A 17,066-nucleotide genomic window follows, 5' to 3' on the forward strand; every position below is an offset into this window, starting at 1 on the left:
TTAGATGCTCATTTTAACTCTTCTTACTCTGCATTCAGAAACACACAAAAGTATGTTTTTTTTTACATTTATTTTTAACACTATAAATGCTCAACTCTTTTGTGGTTTTCCATTATTTTCTCCCTTCATTTAACCCGAATAGTGACAATTAACAAGCAGCAGAGCAGACACTTGGGATGAAAAGCAACAACTTCAGTGTGAGACCCGCTAATTAGTAAATAATCAAAACACCTGAAAATCTAGAAAAGCAGAATGAAAATTAGGTTGAACAAACACACGCCACTACATATTCCCCATAACTGCTTATTACATTTTAATAAAAATCTACCAAAACTAAGTTTGTAATTTCTACAATAATTCCAAAACACAAAAACTAGGAAATGATTCACTTAATCAGGTTAAGAGTCCAATGAAAAACAGAAGATGGTTGGAACAAAAACCTGCAGCCACTGGGGGTTCCCCAGGATCAAGTTTGGGAACCACTGCATCACAGCAAACATTGTTAGAAGAAAAACAGCCAACCATTTAGCATTTGGGAACTGGTTCTGTCCAAAACAATTGTACATATCCCACAAATCGAAGCAACCATTTTTGTTCTGATGATTCTTGCAAGTCTAATAGTTCTAAATGCAAGGAGTCTTCAAGTGACACAAGAACCTCTGGCTTTTGATTAAAACTCTTCTCCCATTTCAATCATAAACAGATTCTTACATAATTGCATCACCTCAGTGGGAATGTCAAAGTTGTCAATCCTCACCGCAAAGTTTGCTGTTAACTTGTGTAAAGATTATGTCATTTTTATGGAAATTTAATTTATCAGTGTCGGGAACTTAAGAATTTTCCGTATTTAAAATCATTTGAAAACAAGTCCACTTTGTTTTTAAATCCGTTAATCGTTTTCCACAACATCAGACTGTTTTGTCCTTTACTTGCAAACCAAGATTGATGGAAGAGGACATGCAGGAGGAATGATTCCTTAGCATCTTGTGTAGCATTTTGGATAGAAATGCCTCTACTTTAAGAGGACAGCTGCAGAGAAAGGCAACAATCTCTTCCCCGAGTTCACAAACCCGTTTAAGTACATTAGCCTTACTTCACCTCCTAACATCATTATGCAAAGTAAATCATTGTGCTTGGCGGACATGTCAGACCGGAGTTTGTGAAACAAGCAGTGCTGTGGGCTCGAAGTTGTTCTGATGAAATTGATCATCAACATAACACCGTACATTGCATTTCTTAACTTTTAACTCATTGCTTTGTTTTGCACACAAAGCACTTTGATGTATCAGGTAAAGATTTCATATGCTATGCAAGTTCAGCCAGGCAGGCCGACAGACCCTGCACCATCTGTTACTAGTAGGTCTACGTGCTGCAAATAATCAATTTTCAATTAAAGAAAAAAAAAAAATTCCCATTTTCTGTCACTCCAGTGGAATTAGACTGAGCAAGTCCTCACAAAAGCATTTCTCATTTTAACAGCTCGATTAGTTAACAGCTATCGACATTACATCAGCCTTTTTTTATCTCTAAAAGGGTTTAGAGATCATCACTTGCTTGTACTTCATCTCATTCATTGCGGTATCAGACAATTTTTTTTTTTTTTGGAAGAGATGAAGTTAGGGTGCTCTTGTTGTCTGTCACAACTTCCTCTATAGTAGCTAATAACCATTCACTGCCTCGGGGATTGTGAGCGAATGCATTTTTCTTTATTCCAAGAATACCTGCTACACAGAGGAAGGTTGATGGAGCCTTTTCTTGCTCATCTGCTTTCATAGTTCATTACTAGACTTTGCACTTCAAGCCTATGAACATCTGAGCCTGCTGGAAAATGTGTTAAAGTTAAAGAGTGCTTTGCATTTCTCAGATTGTATTCTTTCATGACAGCGACAGCCTTGATGCACAGTAGACATACTGGTTTTGTTAAAACAAAGTACAAAAAGATATTGCTCAGTGCAATTATTTTGAACTGTGTTCATTGTCAAATCTTCACATTAAAATAGAGAAAGACATTGTAGACATTTGCTTGCTGAAAAACAGGAGGAGTAGTGGAATCTTAGCCCCCAGCAAAGCTTTGAGGCGCACACTATAGAGGCTTCTAATCCTGGTGTGACAGCAAAGGGTGAGGCAAGGAGAACAAGCCGTTTTCTACTCCAGGGATATGAATTCTGTACATTGGTGCTCAGAAACAAGTTGATCTCCAGTGATAAATGAATGCATTTTAAATGGACTAGATCAATTATAACAAAAAAAAAAAAAACCCCACACACAGTCATGTCCCACCAGTTGAAGATCCTAACTTTATATTGAGCAAAGGTTCAAACAAGGAGAGGCTTCCAAAGACCGTTGAGAATTTTAGAAGAGGGTGTGCACAATTATATAAATAAGAATAAACAAATTCAAGAATAAGTGGGAATACATTTTAGGATCAATCCGTTACCAAACTAATGAGCTTGGCGGTAGATTCCACTGCTTTACCACCACAAAACCCACCAGTATACAAATAAAGGTAAATTAGGAAGTCTTAATTATCAATTGTATTAAAGACACACTCCGTTCTACAGCATACATGCTGTAACCCCAAATCTGCAGTACAATAGCACCATAACCCATTATGAAGAATCGTGGATTACCAGATCTAAAACACTGAAATAAGAGTTCCGTCAATGGAGTAAATAGAGAAAGGCGAGCACACCTTAAATAGGTCAATGCCACCATCTCCTCCACACTGAAAGAACACACACCAAGCCCTTCTCCGACTAATCCTGATGGCAGACTAGTTAAACAACTATAAGCAGATGGCATACTGCAGCTCACAAAGGTTAATATTGACATTCACATAAAAAGATCACCCAAAGATTTAAAATCTAAATGTCAACTTTCATTGGCCTAGAGAACAATCCTCAACACGTAATGCAGATTACTCATTTGTATTTTTAACCAAAAATAAAACATTGAGATAAGATGGGAGTTGAAAGAAACCTCATGCCATTTAAAGCAAAACAAAATTTACCTGCAACTGCAATTCCAGTGTTTAACCGACTTAGAAACATGCTTGGTGCCAGGGTCCGACCGTCTACAACTCCAAAGGAACCGACTCTTAATGGGACATCAGCTCATCTCCTCTCTTTTACTCACTCACAAGAACAGGCCATCTTAAAGACCAATTATGCAGGTTATCTATTCCAGATGTACACAAAACTCAAAATCCATCTGTTGAGCTCCACATGACCACCGTCTCACTGCTACATTACTGCCCAATTTCACTTCAGTTGAAGTCCATGCATCATGTTTGTGGCTAGGCAAGGCACAGCAATTTAACAGCTCTGCAAAGCAGAACCTATAAAATTCCCAGAACTGCTCCTTGGTACTCGAGACACAGGACCTTAACTTAAATGACATGTATAACCCACTAGGAATTGCAAAGATCTAAATAGGCATCACAGAAATATAGGCTAAAGTGAGAACGGGATGGCACATTAATGGAGAATTTAGCTATACTGCCCCACCAGTTCCCAAGTCCTGCATTCAAAACCAAAGTTAGACATTCAACATGGTGTTTGCAAATTCCCCTATTGCTTGCTTGCGTTTGGAAAGTGTGGGTTCTTACCACTGTCCAAACAAGGATGGATTAGGCTTACGTACAACCGTAAAGTTAGCAAATTAGCCATAATATAAGTCGGCGCACTCCATGATGGACTTGTGCCTAATGCAAGGTTTGTTTCTGCCTTGTTCTTCACATTAAGAAGGGAAGCCTATCCAAGCACCACTGTACTAGAATAAATAGGCTCTAAAAAAATAAATGAATGGTCAGGTCTGCTTTAAACAGGTCGAGTGGAAGAAGACGACAATTCTAACACAAAAAATAAAAAGCCAGGTAAAGCTGTTTTTTACCTTCTGATGGATGCTCAAAGCCACAATCAACTATGGCTCGGAGCAACTCGGGTTTGAGCAGGAAGTCTCTGAAGCCGGAACTATGGATGGACACATAGGAACCTTTGACGTCCTTTTTACCAGCAGGCTGTACAGTCTCTGGAGCAGTCTGGGGCTCCTCGTCTTCCTCATAGTCTAGCAGCTCATTCTCAACATCATTTTCTGCCATCCTGTAGGAACAAAAAAAAAAAAAAAGGTACAAAAAGTTGGGCTACATACTTCTACAGAACATGATATCAACCGTGTAAAACTAGGCAAGCAGATAATCCTAACCTCCAATTCAGACATGCTAGATGAATATAATTAAGCACATGAAAAGTAAGGAAGGTAAACCTACATCAGGATGTACAGTTTGATGGGTAATACGTAGACTACATTGAATTTGATTGAATGTGTGAACACTTTTACGTAAGCACTACTCAGAATCAAACTAATATAAAACGCCCTGATCTCCAAAAGCATTTATTCCAATGATAAGAACAGTAACCTGAAGTAGGAAAACAACAAAACAAGATCAGTAACAGTTTTCAAAACCTAGGTTTCAACAGTATGCAACGCATGCACACGCAGTGCCAGATAGAAGGTCCAAAAATCCATCAGGTCAGGTTAGTGAGCATGCATTGGTACAACGTGTTGCAGCACCCATCACACGAAACAGCTCAGGATCCTGGTTGGCAACCCTCCCCAGACAGACACACGGCCCAGCGCCACCCTCCGGAAAAGGAAAAGACCCTCTATCTGCTGCAGCCAGGTGTCATGTTGGCATCCCCTCGGCCTAGTCCATCACTCGGGTAATCCACAATGAGGATCCTGCGAACCGGATGACGCCCTGGGGAATTGCACCTCATGGCCGTACACCATAATCTCCTTCACACTACAGGTAAGGTGCCTCATTCGGGACACTGAGCAACACAAAGTCAAACCAGCGGTACCCAAGGACCCTCCAAAGAGACACAGTACCAAAAGAGTCCAGTCTCAGGTCACCAGATAGCATTCATGTCTCGCAACCATATAGCGAGACAGGAAGTACCAGGACTCTGAAGAGTTGGACCTTCGTCCTTTTGTATAGATATCGGCAGTTCTCTCCGTGACATTCATGTCTCATGCTAGACTTAAGGAATCCTTCACAGCACACCTTAAACAAGCAGGCTGCTCATTTCATAGTGAGAAGGGCTAAGCAGCTAAAAACTCCAACTGAATGCTGCGATGCACTTTGGAATGTTCCAGTAAGTTACATTGTGAGAATTCAGGCAGTCGCATAGCAACATTTTTGGATTAGTAACAGACATCCTGCTGAAGAGTCTGACTGAAGCAAATACACAAATGAACATTCCTGTATTACAATGGAAAAAGGGAGTGTGGATAGAATACAGAAAACAATTTAAAAGTAACATGTTCTTATTTTCTTAGCTATGTATTAGGATACATTTGTCCAATGAAAAGGAGACCAATCAATCCATCAAGCTGGTTTGTACAGCTAAGTTGTCATAATATCTCATGCAGATACATTAAAAACCATTTTCACTTTACATGACTTAGTAGTTTGAAGAAAAAAAAAAAAACACACAACACAACCAACCACACCACATACACAACACCACACAATCCCTGGCTTCAGTACAGAAATCTCCGAATTAAGCTGGATCAACCTTCAGTCTCTTGAAGGAGTTTGAAGACCTTGCGTAAGTCTTTATTGCTCTTCTCTGCACAGCTTCTAGTGTTGCTATGCCCCTTTAGCAGAACATGACAGTTAAAAAGAAATTGTACCTTGGACGGCCTTTAGCATTACCTCCAACAAATGGAATTTGTGGTCTTCCATATCGAAGGCCAAATAATTACTACCTACTCATGCAAGGTTGTAACCCTTAAATTTCAAAAAAAGGATGAATGATCACCAATTGTCTGTTCCCACCACCACACCTCTGGTGCTCGGTGTCACGCCACCACCCCCACCCCCGTATATGCCACCACCAGAGATTATGGAAGATGGACAGCTCCACAGGAGTAGCCTGTTAATGGCGACACATTCAAGGACTGTAGAATGACCCAGGGTGTTTGTGTAATCTTTTGGCATTGGATTACCACAGGTTTTATTTACATCTTGATTTTCGTGGTCATTTGACCATAGTTTGTACCGTATATACTCGCGTTTTAAGTTCTCCTGCGGATAAGGCGGGGCTTGATTTTACTGCATAAAATTGACGGTATTTTATAATGTTGGTCGTATAAGTCGAATGTGGAAAACTCATGTTACTGATCCAAGACATGATATACCAATGCCCACCTAAGAGTAACTATGGAAAACCCTGCCTTATTCCCCATGTATTGTGCCTACATGACCACACAGTAATACTCGAACTATTCCGAAGCAATGATTGCACCGATTTGCTTTTTTTTTTTTTTTTGTCTCACACCCTCATACACCTTTATCATAAAAACATCCCTTATCTATGATGTGAAGTGGCGAAAGAAATTGGTAATCGCGCTCCCACAACACCTTATCTATGATGGAGTGTTTGATCAGAAGAAAATACGAAGCTGGTTAAGTCGTTGACGTGGCAAAAGAAATTGGTAACTGTGTTGCTGCAACCAAATTGGATTTCTCTGAGAAACTGGTGCAAGATTGGAGGAAGCAAGAAGAAAAAAATTGTATTTTTGAATGGGGGCGGCATGGTGGCACAGTGGGTAGCGCTGCTGCCTTGCAGTTAGGAGACCCGGGTTCGCTTCCCAGGTCCTACCTGCATGGAGTTTGCATGTTCTCCCCGTATCTGGGAGGAAACCAGAGCACCCGGAGGAAACACACGCACAGTCCAAAGACAAGTGAGTGCTTGGTGTGCGAGTGTGTGTGCCCTGCAGTGGGCTGGCACCCCGCCCTGGGTTTGTTTCCTGTCTTGCACCCCATGTTGGCTGGGATTGGCTCCAGCAGACACCCAGTGACCCTGTAGTTAAGATAAGAGCACGTTGGAACATGGATGGATGGATTTTTGAATGGGCATATAAGTTGGGGTCTGATTTTATGATGCACTTTTCAGGTTTCAAGACCCAACATATACGCAAGTATATCCAGTAATTAAACTGGACATCAAGACTCTTCATTGATGTACACCACAGTTCTTTTAACCAAAGCTGAAAGCCATCTGCACACACTAGACAGATTATTGCAGTTTCAGGTACAGTTAAAGTAAAAAGAGAAAAGGTTACAAACTTCAGTACATAATGGGGGTACAATTAGCACACTTTTGAACATTAACCAAAAAGAAAGCCTTATATGAGAAGCAGTCTGTCAATTTTCAATACTCTGTATCATGGAGTTTGTTTATTATATTATCAAAAACTTATTTCCCTCAATGAAATGCAAATCAATTTCTATCTTCTCTCTTTTATTTAAAGTTATTTTTTCGATTTTCCTTTTGATGTGCAATCTGCCACTGTTGAAATAAACCTACCATTGAAATGATACTGTTCTGAGACTTTTCATTTCTTTGTCATTGGACAAACTTACAAAATCAGTGAGGGGTCAAATAATTATTTCCTCCACTGTATGTATGTATGTATGTATGTATATATATATATCTCTCTCTCTCTCTCTCTCTCAGAGTCAGCCACTGTGCTTAACTTTCAGAAACACTGCAACATTTCATCCACTGGAATATTACAAGGTTACCAGCAACACTTACGAGCATTTCCAATTCTTTCAAGTTGTGACACAGATCTGATTTTAAGTGCACAATGCAACTTTCCAGAGCATATTTAGGCCATAGTCATATGTGGTACTAGACTGACCCCAAACAGATATATGAAGTATGTCATGTTCAAGTCTGACCACCTGGCCCTGTAGTGACAGATTAAAAAAAAAAAAAAAAAAAAGGGGTTTGATTTTCTTTTTAACCCAAGGGATTCTTGGGGAGGCATTAACAGAAGTTGTCAGACATTCCATTCTGAAAATTGTCAAACCACTGATTTGCATCGACGTAATCCACATCTCACCCCACTAGTCCATGTTGTTCTCTCTTGCCTGCAAGTTTCTACAGACTGATGTGTCAGTGAACGCCACGCTGAAATCAAACAAATGTGAAACACTGCAGCAGCCAGTGGACTGCTGGGGTTCATGGTGGTCCAAGTCTGATCAGTCTGAAAAATGTGCTGATAATTTTGCATGTGTCACACATTCAGGATCTTAGTTTATGGATCATTTGTACAATACAAAACAAATAAAACAAATGGGTTTTGTTTGGGGTCGTTTGTGGCTGCAGTGTGAACAAAGCCTTAGTGCATCATTTTTATCTATCAATGATAATAAACACGGGGGCCACAAGAAGATTACTAGTTTCCCCTTTGACTAAATAGCATGTCTCTAAATTTTATAAAATAAATAAAACCTGCAGCAATGCATTTCCATAACATGCTAGCACAAACTCCCAATATTAAAAATGGTTATTGGACTCATAAGTATGGCACAGCAGTAAGCACTGCTGTCTGTCCAAAATCCGTACTAACCCCTACTCTCTCTTCCGTTTCTTTTTCCGGTTGTCTGTGGTGGTGATCTGCACCACCACCACCTAATCAAAAGCACCACGATGTCCCTACATTAATGGACTAAAAGGCCAGAAGTCCACGTGACTGTCGCATCAAGTCCTTACACGAGAACCCTGAATACAATGAGGACTGATTGGGAGTTCATTTATGTTAGGTAATGCCTAGAGGGAGGCTGGGTGGTTTCATGGCCTGGAACCCCTGCAGATTTTATTTTTTCTCCAGCCGTCTGGAGTTTCGTTTCTGTCCTCCCCGGCCATCGGACCTTACTTTTATTCTATGTTAAGTAGTGTTATTTTTTTTTTGTAAATCTTAGTCTTTTTTCCCCCTCTTTTTTCATCATGTAAAACACTTTGAGCTACATTAATTTGTATGAAAACGTGCTATATAAATGTTGTTGTTGGATCCAACACTTTGGTAATCTCATGCCTAGTGGTGGCCCAGATGGACTCTGCATAGTCTTTCCTTCTACAGCTCAAAATTGTGCACATTACGCTGACTAGCAATTCCAAAGTGACCCCTTGAGAGTTTGAGGATGTGCATGAACGGGACCCATGATGGTCTAAAGCCCTTTCCAGCACTAATCCCAGCATCATAAAAAGGTAATCAGGCAAACAAAGACACCAGCTATCTACAATACTAACCTGGATTAAGTGGGTTAGAGAATATTGGGGACCCAAAATTTATTGAAGGTGCTACAAAGATAGATAATCAAGGATTAGTATCAATAGCCATGAACCACTGCATTAAGAGGATTTCCTCATCATGTACCTAGACAATCCTAGCCTGGGGCATTAAAGGGACCATCGGTGCCTGGAATTTATAGGGACCCAATTTATACCATGCATGAATAGTTTTAAGTATGAAACAGATTGGGTAGTGAGGTAAAGTGTACAAACACTCACCCCAAATGAAATTCCTCATCTTTCTTTGAACAGTAAGCTTAAGTTTTAAATAAACACACACACAAATAAGTCACAGATCACAAGTGGGAGGAAAAATAGCATTATATAGTTCACAGACCGACATCACATTTCACTTTGCTCCCTCTTCATTAGACTGTAATTAAATCATTTAGGTGAAAATTCTTTCAAAGCATAAATATTCAAATGTGTTCATCTTTTTCATTAAGAAGCGAAGAGTGCACCTGTCAAAGAAACTCAACAGCAATACAAAAAGGATTCGCAAGTGCAATGCAAATAGGACCGGTGACTAAGGTCATAAAATACACACATGCACAGTCAAAGTAATTTAGAGTAGACACGTGTGAAAACCAAATTGCAATTCAGGCAGAGGGCACATGCACGATACAAATCAGATGGTGACGGAAGTAAAATAAGAGGCACAAATCAGGCAGAGTCACAAAGAGATAATCAAGTGTACTGCATGCATGCGTCAAAGTTCTGCACATGCATAGCACAGACAGGGTAGTGACCAGGATAATCCTTAAGAAAAGATCCATTCGCTAACATGCTATGCACAAGTGGCAATGTAGAGATATCCGGTGGTATTCTGAATCAGAATTTGACAAGCTTGCATTCAATCACCACGAACAGTAAGGATTCAAATCTCAATTACAATGTTTAATTCCACCCCCCCACTTCCATTTTTTTGGAAATATTAATGTGATCACATTAAACAAACCACTTTTTCAACAGGCCAAGGCATTGCTTCAACAGGAAAACAAAGTTAATATTCACCCCGCTTATCGTGTCCATTCAATCAGAAATATAAATTGAACTTGAACCTAAATTTGAAAATTTTAAAACACATTTGCAGTTTGAAATACTCAAGCCTCAAATTATTGCTACAAGCAACTGCCCTAAATTCCAAGCATGCTCAGCTGCCTTTACAAATTTTGCTAAAGTCGGCTTCTTTCCTGATTTGAATGATGGTTTTCATTTTGCAAAAATGCCCAAGTATTTAGTCACACCTCTTTCACAAACTCACTTTACACGGTTAATTTTTGAGCAGACAAGTGCAAGAAGATATCCTGCTCCACGTCACTACCCAAAACCAGTTTTTTTTTTTTTTTTGCAGATTAAACTGCATCCTGAATAATTGATTAAATTAGTACAAAAGGAGAGAGAGGCACGTGGACTGTTAAGAAACGAAGTTAGATTAAGTTAACTTCCATAATTACAAGGGTGACTCAAATTATCCACACTGCGGTTATATGAAGAGACAGTGCTGCCAACAGGTTTTATCAGTGCTTTCCATACGAGGTCCCCGTCTCTCCACTCACTGCTGTGTTACGTCAGATCATTTTTGTAACTGAAGTGCAAGAAACAATGGCTACCTCACTAGCGATCTGCACGAAAGAGCAACGAGCTGCGTTAGTTTGTGGTCTGAGGATGTGCCTAGTGCCGATACTAGACTGTGCACAGTATGGAGAAAGTGTTTTGCCGTGAAAAACTGTGCATGAATGGATAGAGATGTTCAAGGAGGGTCATAAAAGTGTCAGCCATGAAGGAGCAGCGATGACAGTGTTCACGTGAAATGATCCTGCTGAATAGACGAGTGACAGAAGATGTGGCAAATCAGCAGCCATGGCTCTGCCTATGCAATAAACCACGACAGACTTGGGGTTCGAAGGAAGTCCTAAGAGGACGAAGATTCGCATCTGAAGACAGTGGTGCATTCGTGGCTGGCAGCGTAGCCTAAAACGTTTTTTTAATGAGGGAATACAAAAAGTTTGTTGAGAGATGGACAAAGTTTATTGAAAAGCAGGGAGATAGTTTCAGAAAAGAAACTGTCAAACCCTACAGCTGGAGTGCGGATCATTTTTCGACTCGCCCGAGTATATTTAACATTAGGATCACAGCCATCGAGTCTCAAGTTTGAACCTAAGGCTAAGCACTGCGTGATTGGAGTTACCCCGAAGCAACCGGAAAGCATGACGGCTCCAATTATCCTCCTACAGTACGGGGCCATGCAGGTTAAGTAAGCCGCCACTACAAATTATCACCTTGAAATGTTACTCTGCTCAAGGTTGGTTTCCACTTGATGCTAACCTTAATGTCCCCAAACAGTGTTTGACATACTTCTGCTGAACAATTAGCTGGATGAAACTACTTAATGATAGGGTGTCAGAGAGCTGATGGGCAGCATTCTTTATAATGGCACTCCGTTTGGGTTTTCATTTTAGCGTTCACAACCAGACTGTGTCCCGGAGAAGAACACACTCTCAAAAGAAGGCAGTCTTGGAGACAACATGGAAGTGCAGAAAAATCTTTATTACACAACAAATGTAACCGAGGCTTGACCATGGTGCAAGTGCATGGGTTTAGATTACATCTCTGCTCCTTCCAGTTATTCACACCATTAACCAAGTCCATCACTTCAATGAAGCTGTTCATCTTAACTTCACTACATGTGCCAGATGTTCCAATCATTTTATCGAAACAAATTCAATGAACAACTTGTCTCTCAAGATCGAAATGGTAAGGAGCTGCATTGCTAAAACAATGACCTGGTTATCCCCCCGCACCCCCCCCGAATACACAATCGTACTTGACTTTCATAAAATATTGGCGATTGAGTCAGCACGAGAAAAAGCAGAGCCAGGCCTCTGTATGCTAAAAAGCAAGTTTCGCTTTACAGTAAAGCCATCTTTTCATCCATCCATCCATCCCTCCCTTTCCACTTATCCGAGGTCGGGTCAAGGGGGCAGCAGCTTGAGCAGACAGGCCCGGACTTAACTCTCCCCGGCCACTTCTTCTAGCTCTTCCGGGAGAATCCCAATGCGTTCCCAGCCATCTTTTCATTAAGCTTAATAAGGTGTAGCGTTCGGCCGGGACGCTGCCACGCTGGGAGGACTGGGGGAGCAAGCGTGGCCAGAGCGTTACCTCCCCCAGGATACTAGATGGCAAGCCCCCCACCCGAGTTGCAGCAGTGCCTCAGACTCCTGCAGGGTATTGGGATCCGCAGGCACTACCAGGGGGTTATGCAGCAGGAGCTGCCGAGTCCTTATGGGCAGATCTTCTGATTAAAAACCTGGTAGTGCTGCCAGAAACGAGTAATCAAGCAAGAGCACTTCCGGGTGCCTTATTAAAGGAGCCAGCAGCCACTACTCTGAGAGCCATAGTTGGGAGGAGGAGCGATGAAGCTTGACCCGAGGGGTCAAGGAAGAGATTCATTGTTTGTGCATTGTGCGGTGCTCTGGACTGTGTTATATTTGTGGGGAACAGGGAATGGGTTTCCCACAAGGGAAAGAAAAATAAACCTGGTGTGCCTTGGAACTTGTGTCCCATGCTTGTCTGCGTCGGGTTAAGCTGGCGGTGCCAGCCTGGTGGGCCACACAAGGGTTATTTTTTTTTTACTCATTACTTTGTAATACTCATTCAATAACAAATTAAAAATAACCATGGAGACTCCCATAATGGAGCCTGCCTTTTTAAATCTAGTTGATTTGGCTGGCCTCCCTTGCTGTGACATTACAAGCCAAGCACACCTCTGTGTAGACAATCACTCTGGCCCTCACAGACGTATAGAATGTGGAAAGGATGTCTCTATCCACACTAAAGTAATGCAGAATACAGAAATCTTGCATAGTTCCAGTGTTATGGGACCAGCCCAGCCTGTCATTTAGGCAGATACCAAACCCTAATAAACCAACCATCGCCCCAGAATTAAGGACTATGTCCATTCAGGACTCACAGACTTCAAGTACTGCTGCAGAGGTTCGATTTGCTGCTTACAGTCAGCATGTTTGTCACCCCTAGTTGACACATCATGGATCCCTTATCCTTTGGTACGCATGTGGCAATTAGTTGTCCAGCAGTGCAATAAATTGCAAGTTTTGAGAGGAAAAGCAAAATTACTCTATACAAGTGTGCATCATTTGTTCCATTCTAAACTGGCAAACTCACTGAGAAAGCTTCTGCAGAATATCACTCAGCCCAATGTATGTGATAATCGATTTATTAATGACTAACTACTATATCTGTCAAAAAGACAGGTAACAGAATAAAAATGACCATATCTTGCCCTACATGCATCTTCTGTGGTATGCACAATTGTCTCTCCATCTTTCTCAAGTGGGATTCCATAAAGCCCGCTTCTCAAAACGGTCATTTTATTCGAAGCACCTTTCTCACCTCCTGCTCGGTTTTATTATACTTGGCATCTATGAAGGCGACTCTTATAGCATACCAAAGTTGTAGCAGTGCTACCATTGGTTAGAACTGCATCTCCCAGCAGTCCTTGCAGGGGCTGTTGGGGGCAAAGGTGGCCAGAGGGGTTTAAAAGGAGGGCAGGGGTCGAAGAGAAAAAGTTCTCTTCTTGTTGGTTTGGTGCTTGTACTATCTGTTGAACTGCCTGTCGTTTTCCTGCTTTACATCTTCATGTCCTGGATTGTATTGTTTGTTGGGGTCTGGAATCATTGGTCTACCTGTTTACTGTTACGGAGGACGTTGTCTAGATTCATTGGCTTTCACGGAAGAAGGCGCGCTCCTGAACCATTCATCGGTCATCATACTTCAGCAATTACCAGTAGGACTGTGTTTTTCCATTTCCCTTGCTTCATACAAATCACTGGACATAACTTCACCGCTGATCATTTCATACATGGACTTTACTGCGTGTTTGTCGTGTTTATCTGTTAATTGTAATAATCGCCGAAGGGATCAGGGGTGGTATTATTGTTTTCATTTAGTTAATTTAATTTCATTATACTTTTTTATTGTTTAAGTTTCCAGTGCGTTTTCTTTGTCTCTGTAGTGAGTGTGTGTGTCGTGCCAAGGCTGGGGTTGTCCCTGGTAATCCTCATATAAAATAAATAAATCACTGTCTCTCACGACGGTGTGAATCTTAGCGGCTTCTGACCGCTACAAGGTGCATCTCACCCCCTTCCTCTTTCATCACGTCACCAAATCCAAACTGACCAATCCAATCAAGAGAGGGACTGGACACAGAGACCTTAGTATTTTATTATTATGCAGTAGATTGGTGCGTTTCATCAATCTTTGTTTAGCGGTCATCTTGGCAGCACAGTGGCAAAGTAGTTAATGAAGTTAGCGCACATCAGCAGAGACTTGAGGACAATCCCAGGTCTTGTTTATATAATCTCTTGGCATGGTGTCAAGGGATCAGGCCCACAGCTCTCAGTGATCCAGTACTTGGATGGTGGCTAAAAATCATAAGCTGCTGCATGTAACAAAAATCTATTGGCACCACTAATAAATAATGTGGATGGGCTAACATCAGGCAAAATAATAGAGTAATGGGAAGAAAGTAAGATTACACAAATCAAGTATAAAAAAAAATAAATTTCATGTTAACCCTCGGGAGCATGTACATTTGTTCTTTAAAGACGGACAACAAGATTTATCAGTAATTTGCAAGTATCCATAAACTGGTGGTATTAATGTTTAGGCATCATATTCTGACTTCTGGCCACTCATTTTGCGCCAATGTGGAGTTCCAGCATGCTTTGACAATCCTAAAGCCACATACGGTGCCTTAAATTTAAGGATTATCCCCCGTTTTGTTTTGGGAAAGAGCATGTGCAAATTCTAACATACCTCAGCAGAAGCATACAATCTAACGCCACAGGTCATTAAATCTCTTTCAAGTTTTCGAAACAGCTCTAAAATGACACACTTGTAAACTGAAATGCATACTTCCACTTAAACTATGAAAGTAACTTTCACCAAGAATTATCAGAAGCAGCATGCGATATTCAGCCACCTTTCTAATGGTGCAATCAATGTAAGGCGTGACAAAGATTAACTGTCACAAAATGGAGATCCAGAACACGAGTGGTCAAGTTGGCTGCGAGTTCACTGCGTATTTCTCTCCAAGGACTCTCAAAAGGCTTGCATTAAGATGGACCACAAACTCTAATCTGGCCACATAAGAGCATATGCAGATAGTGATGAACTGGCACCAAGACCAGGGTGGGTTCCTGACCTTTGCTCAATACTTCCAGGATGAACTACATTAGACAAAATATAATGAAAACCCCGATTAGATGAAATAGAAGATAATGAAGACAATAGAAATGTGTACTTCCAAGATATGTGCGAGCCAGTGGCAATCTCAAAAATACCTGTAGCGACAATACTGATCCCCACGAGGGAAATCCATTTTCTGTACGTTATCTACAATAACAGCTATAAGCAGAGGCGCAGTCGGTGAGCAGCATTCAGAGACCAATTAAGAGATCTAAAGATACTCCCTCTGCATGCATTTTTATAGAAAAGAAGCCATCCAAAAAAAAAAAAAACCACCTATTTGAAGGTCTTGGGGTTCATTTTAAAACAAAAAGTGTAATTTTTTCAATTTTTAGGCCACATCAGCCATCCCTACAAGTAATTCAGGTACCGTAACCCCTCGATCAACCAGCGTTATCCACAGCAGGGTCTCTAGAGCCTAGCTGAGAAAGCATTGGGCACAAGACAGGAATAATCCCTCAACAGTGTGCCAATCCATCACCGGGTGAACAAACATGGGCAAATTTAGCATTGCCAAGCCACCTAATCTATGGAAGACTATTCTTTCCAAAATGAACTGCAATCCAGCGTGTTAATTACATTACCATGCAACACATACAGTATGCAAGTGGTGCATTTCATTTTGGCACGGTTTACATATGTCAGTTATGAAAAAAACAAACACATACCAACAAACAGTTTATTCATTTGCTTTTCACTGCAGCACTGGACTTTTATGCCAGTTAAAAATAAATTAAAATGCAATCTGCTTCTGTATTGCATGTACATAGATTGCAAGTCAAAGAAAAACAAATGCATTTCACTAAATGGTTACTCTGTGGTATTTTTGGGAGTTTTTCTATGTCCTCTTAGAGAGTCCAGGCTGGGGGGCTGTCAAGAGGCAGGGCCTATTAAAGCCCACCGTGGCACTTCCTGTGCGATTTTGGGCTATACAAAAATAAAATGTAGTGTACTGGATTTGGATTTCAAATAAATGAAACAAAAACTGAATGTGATCAAATGCTAAGCCCAGTACCAAACAATTCATACTCTACGTCGAAATAAAAAGGGGAGAAAAAAAAATGTAAAATCTGGTCATCACGGATTATGAATGAAAAGAAGCTACCAAAGCTCTGCGATACTAAAATATTTCACTGTATTCAGTATTTGCTTAAAACGGATAACCTAAAACCTCCAATTTAAATGCTTAATTATAAAAAGAAAAAGTACACAACTGAATCAGTGAGATCTAAAATGTACTTTTCATGGTTTCATTAATCAGTCTACAGCAATGGGCCATGTGCTTGCCACCAGAATACAAATGTCTAGAAATGGAAAAAGCCTCATCTTAACTGCTGCCATGCAATCTATGAACATTAAAGAAAAATAAATTGTCTTGTTTTATATTGCAGTTTAAACTGGCACGAAAATTGCTTTCTGTAGAGAAAAGCAATGGATCAATTAGTTGATGTACTTTTAATACAAGTGACGCAATAAAACCGAGCCAAAATAAAATGCACTACTCGTCATGTGAATGTGGTTAACACGGTGGATCGCATTTGAATTTGGACACGAATAATCTTCCATACCAATAGTTTCAGCTCCTTACCACAGGCTTAGTCACCCCATCCGAATAGCAAGCGTGTCAAAAATGACAGGGAGTCGAAA

At 40.7% G+C, this 17,066-nt stretch overlaps 1 protein-coding gene across 2 annotated transcripts in view; it reads right to left on the bottom strand.

Annotated features, from left to right (window-relative positions):
• LOC120540011 (ATP-dependent RNA helicase DDX39A) overlaps window positions 1–17,066 on the bottom strand; it is a 30,418-nt gene that overhangs the window by 11,664 nt on the left and 1,688 nt on the right. For both annotated transcript variants that reach the window (XM_039770453.1, XM_039770454.1), the window contains exon 2: window positions 3,892–4,100. In XM_039770453.1, coding sequence (XP_039626387.1) covers window positions 3,892–4,100 — 209 coding nt within the window. The remainder of the gene's footprint in view (window positions 1–3,891; window positions 4,101–17,066) is intronic.

This window comes from Polypterus senegalus, chromosome 12, assembly GCF_016835505.1.
Source record: "Polypterus senegalus isolate Bchr_013 chromosome 12, ASM1683550v1, whole genome shotgun sequence".
Taxonomy (NCBI): Eukaryota; Metazoa; Chordata; class Cladistia; order Polypteriformes; family Polypteridae; genus Polypterus; species Polypterus senegalus.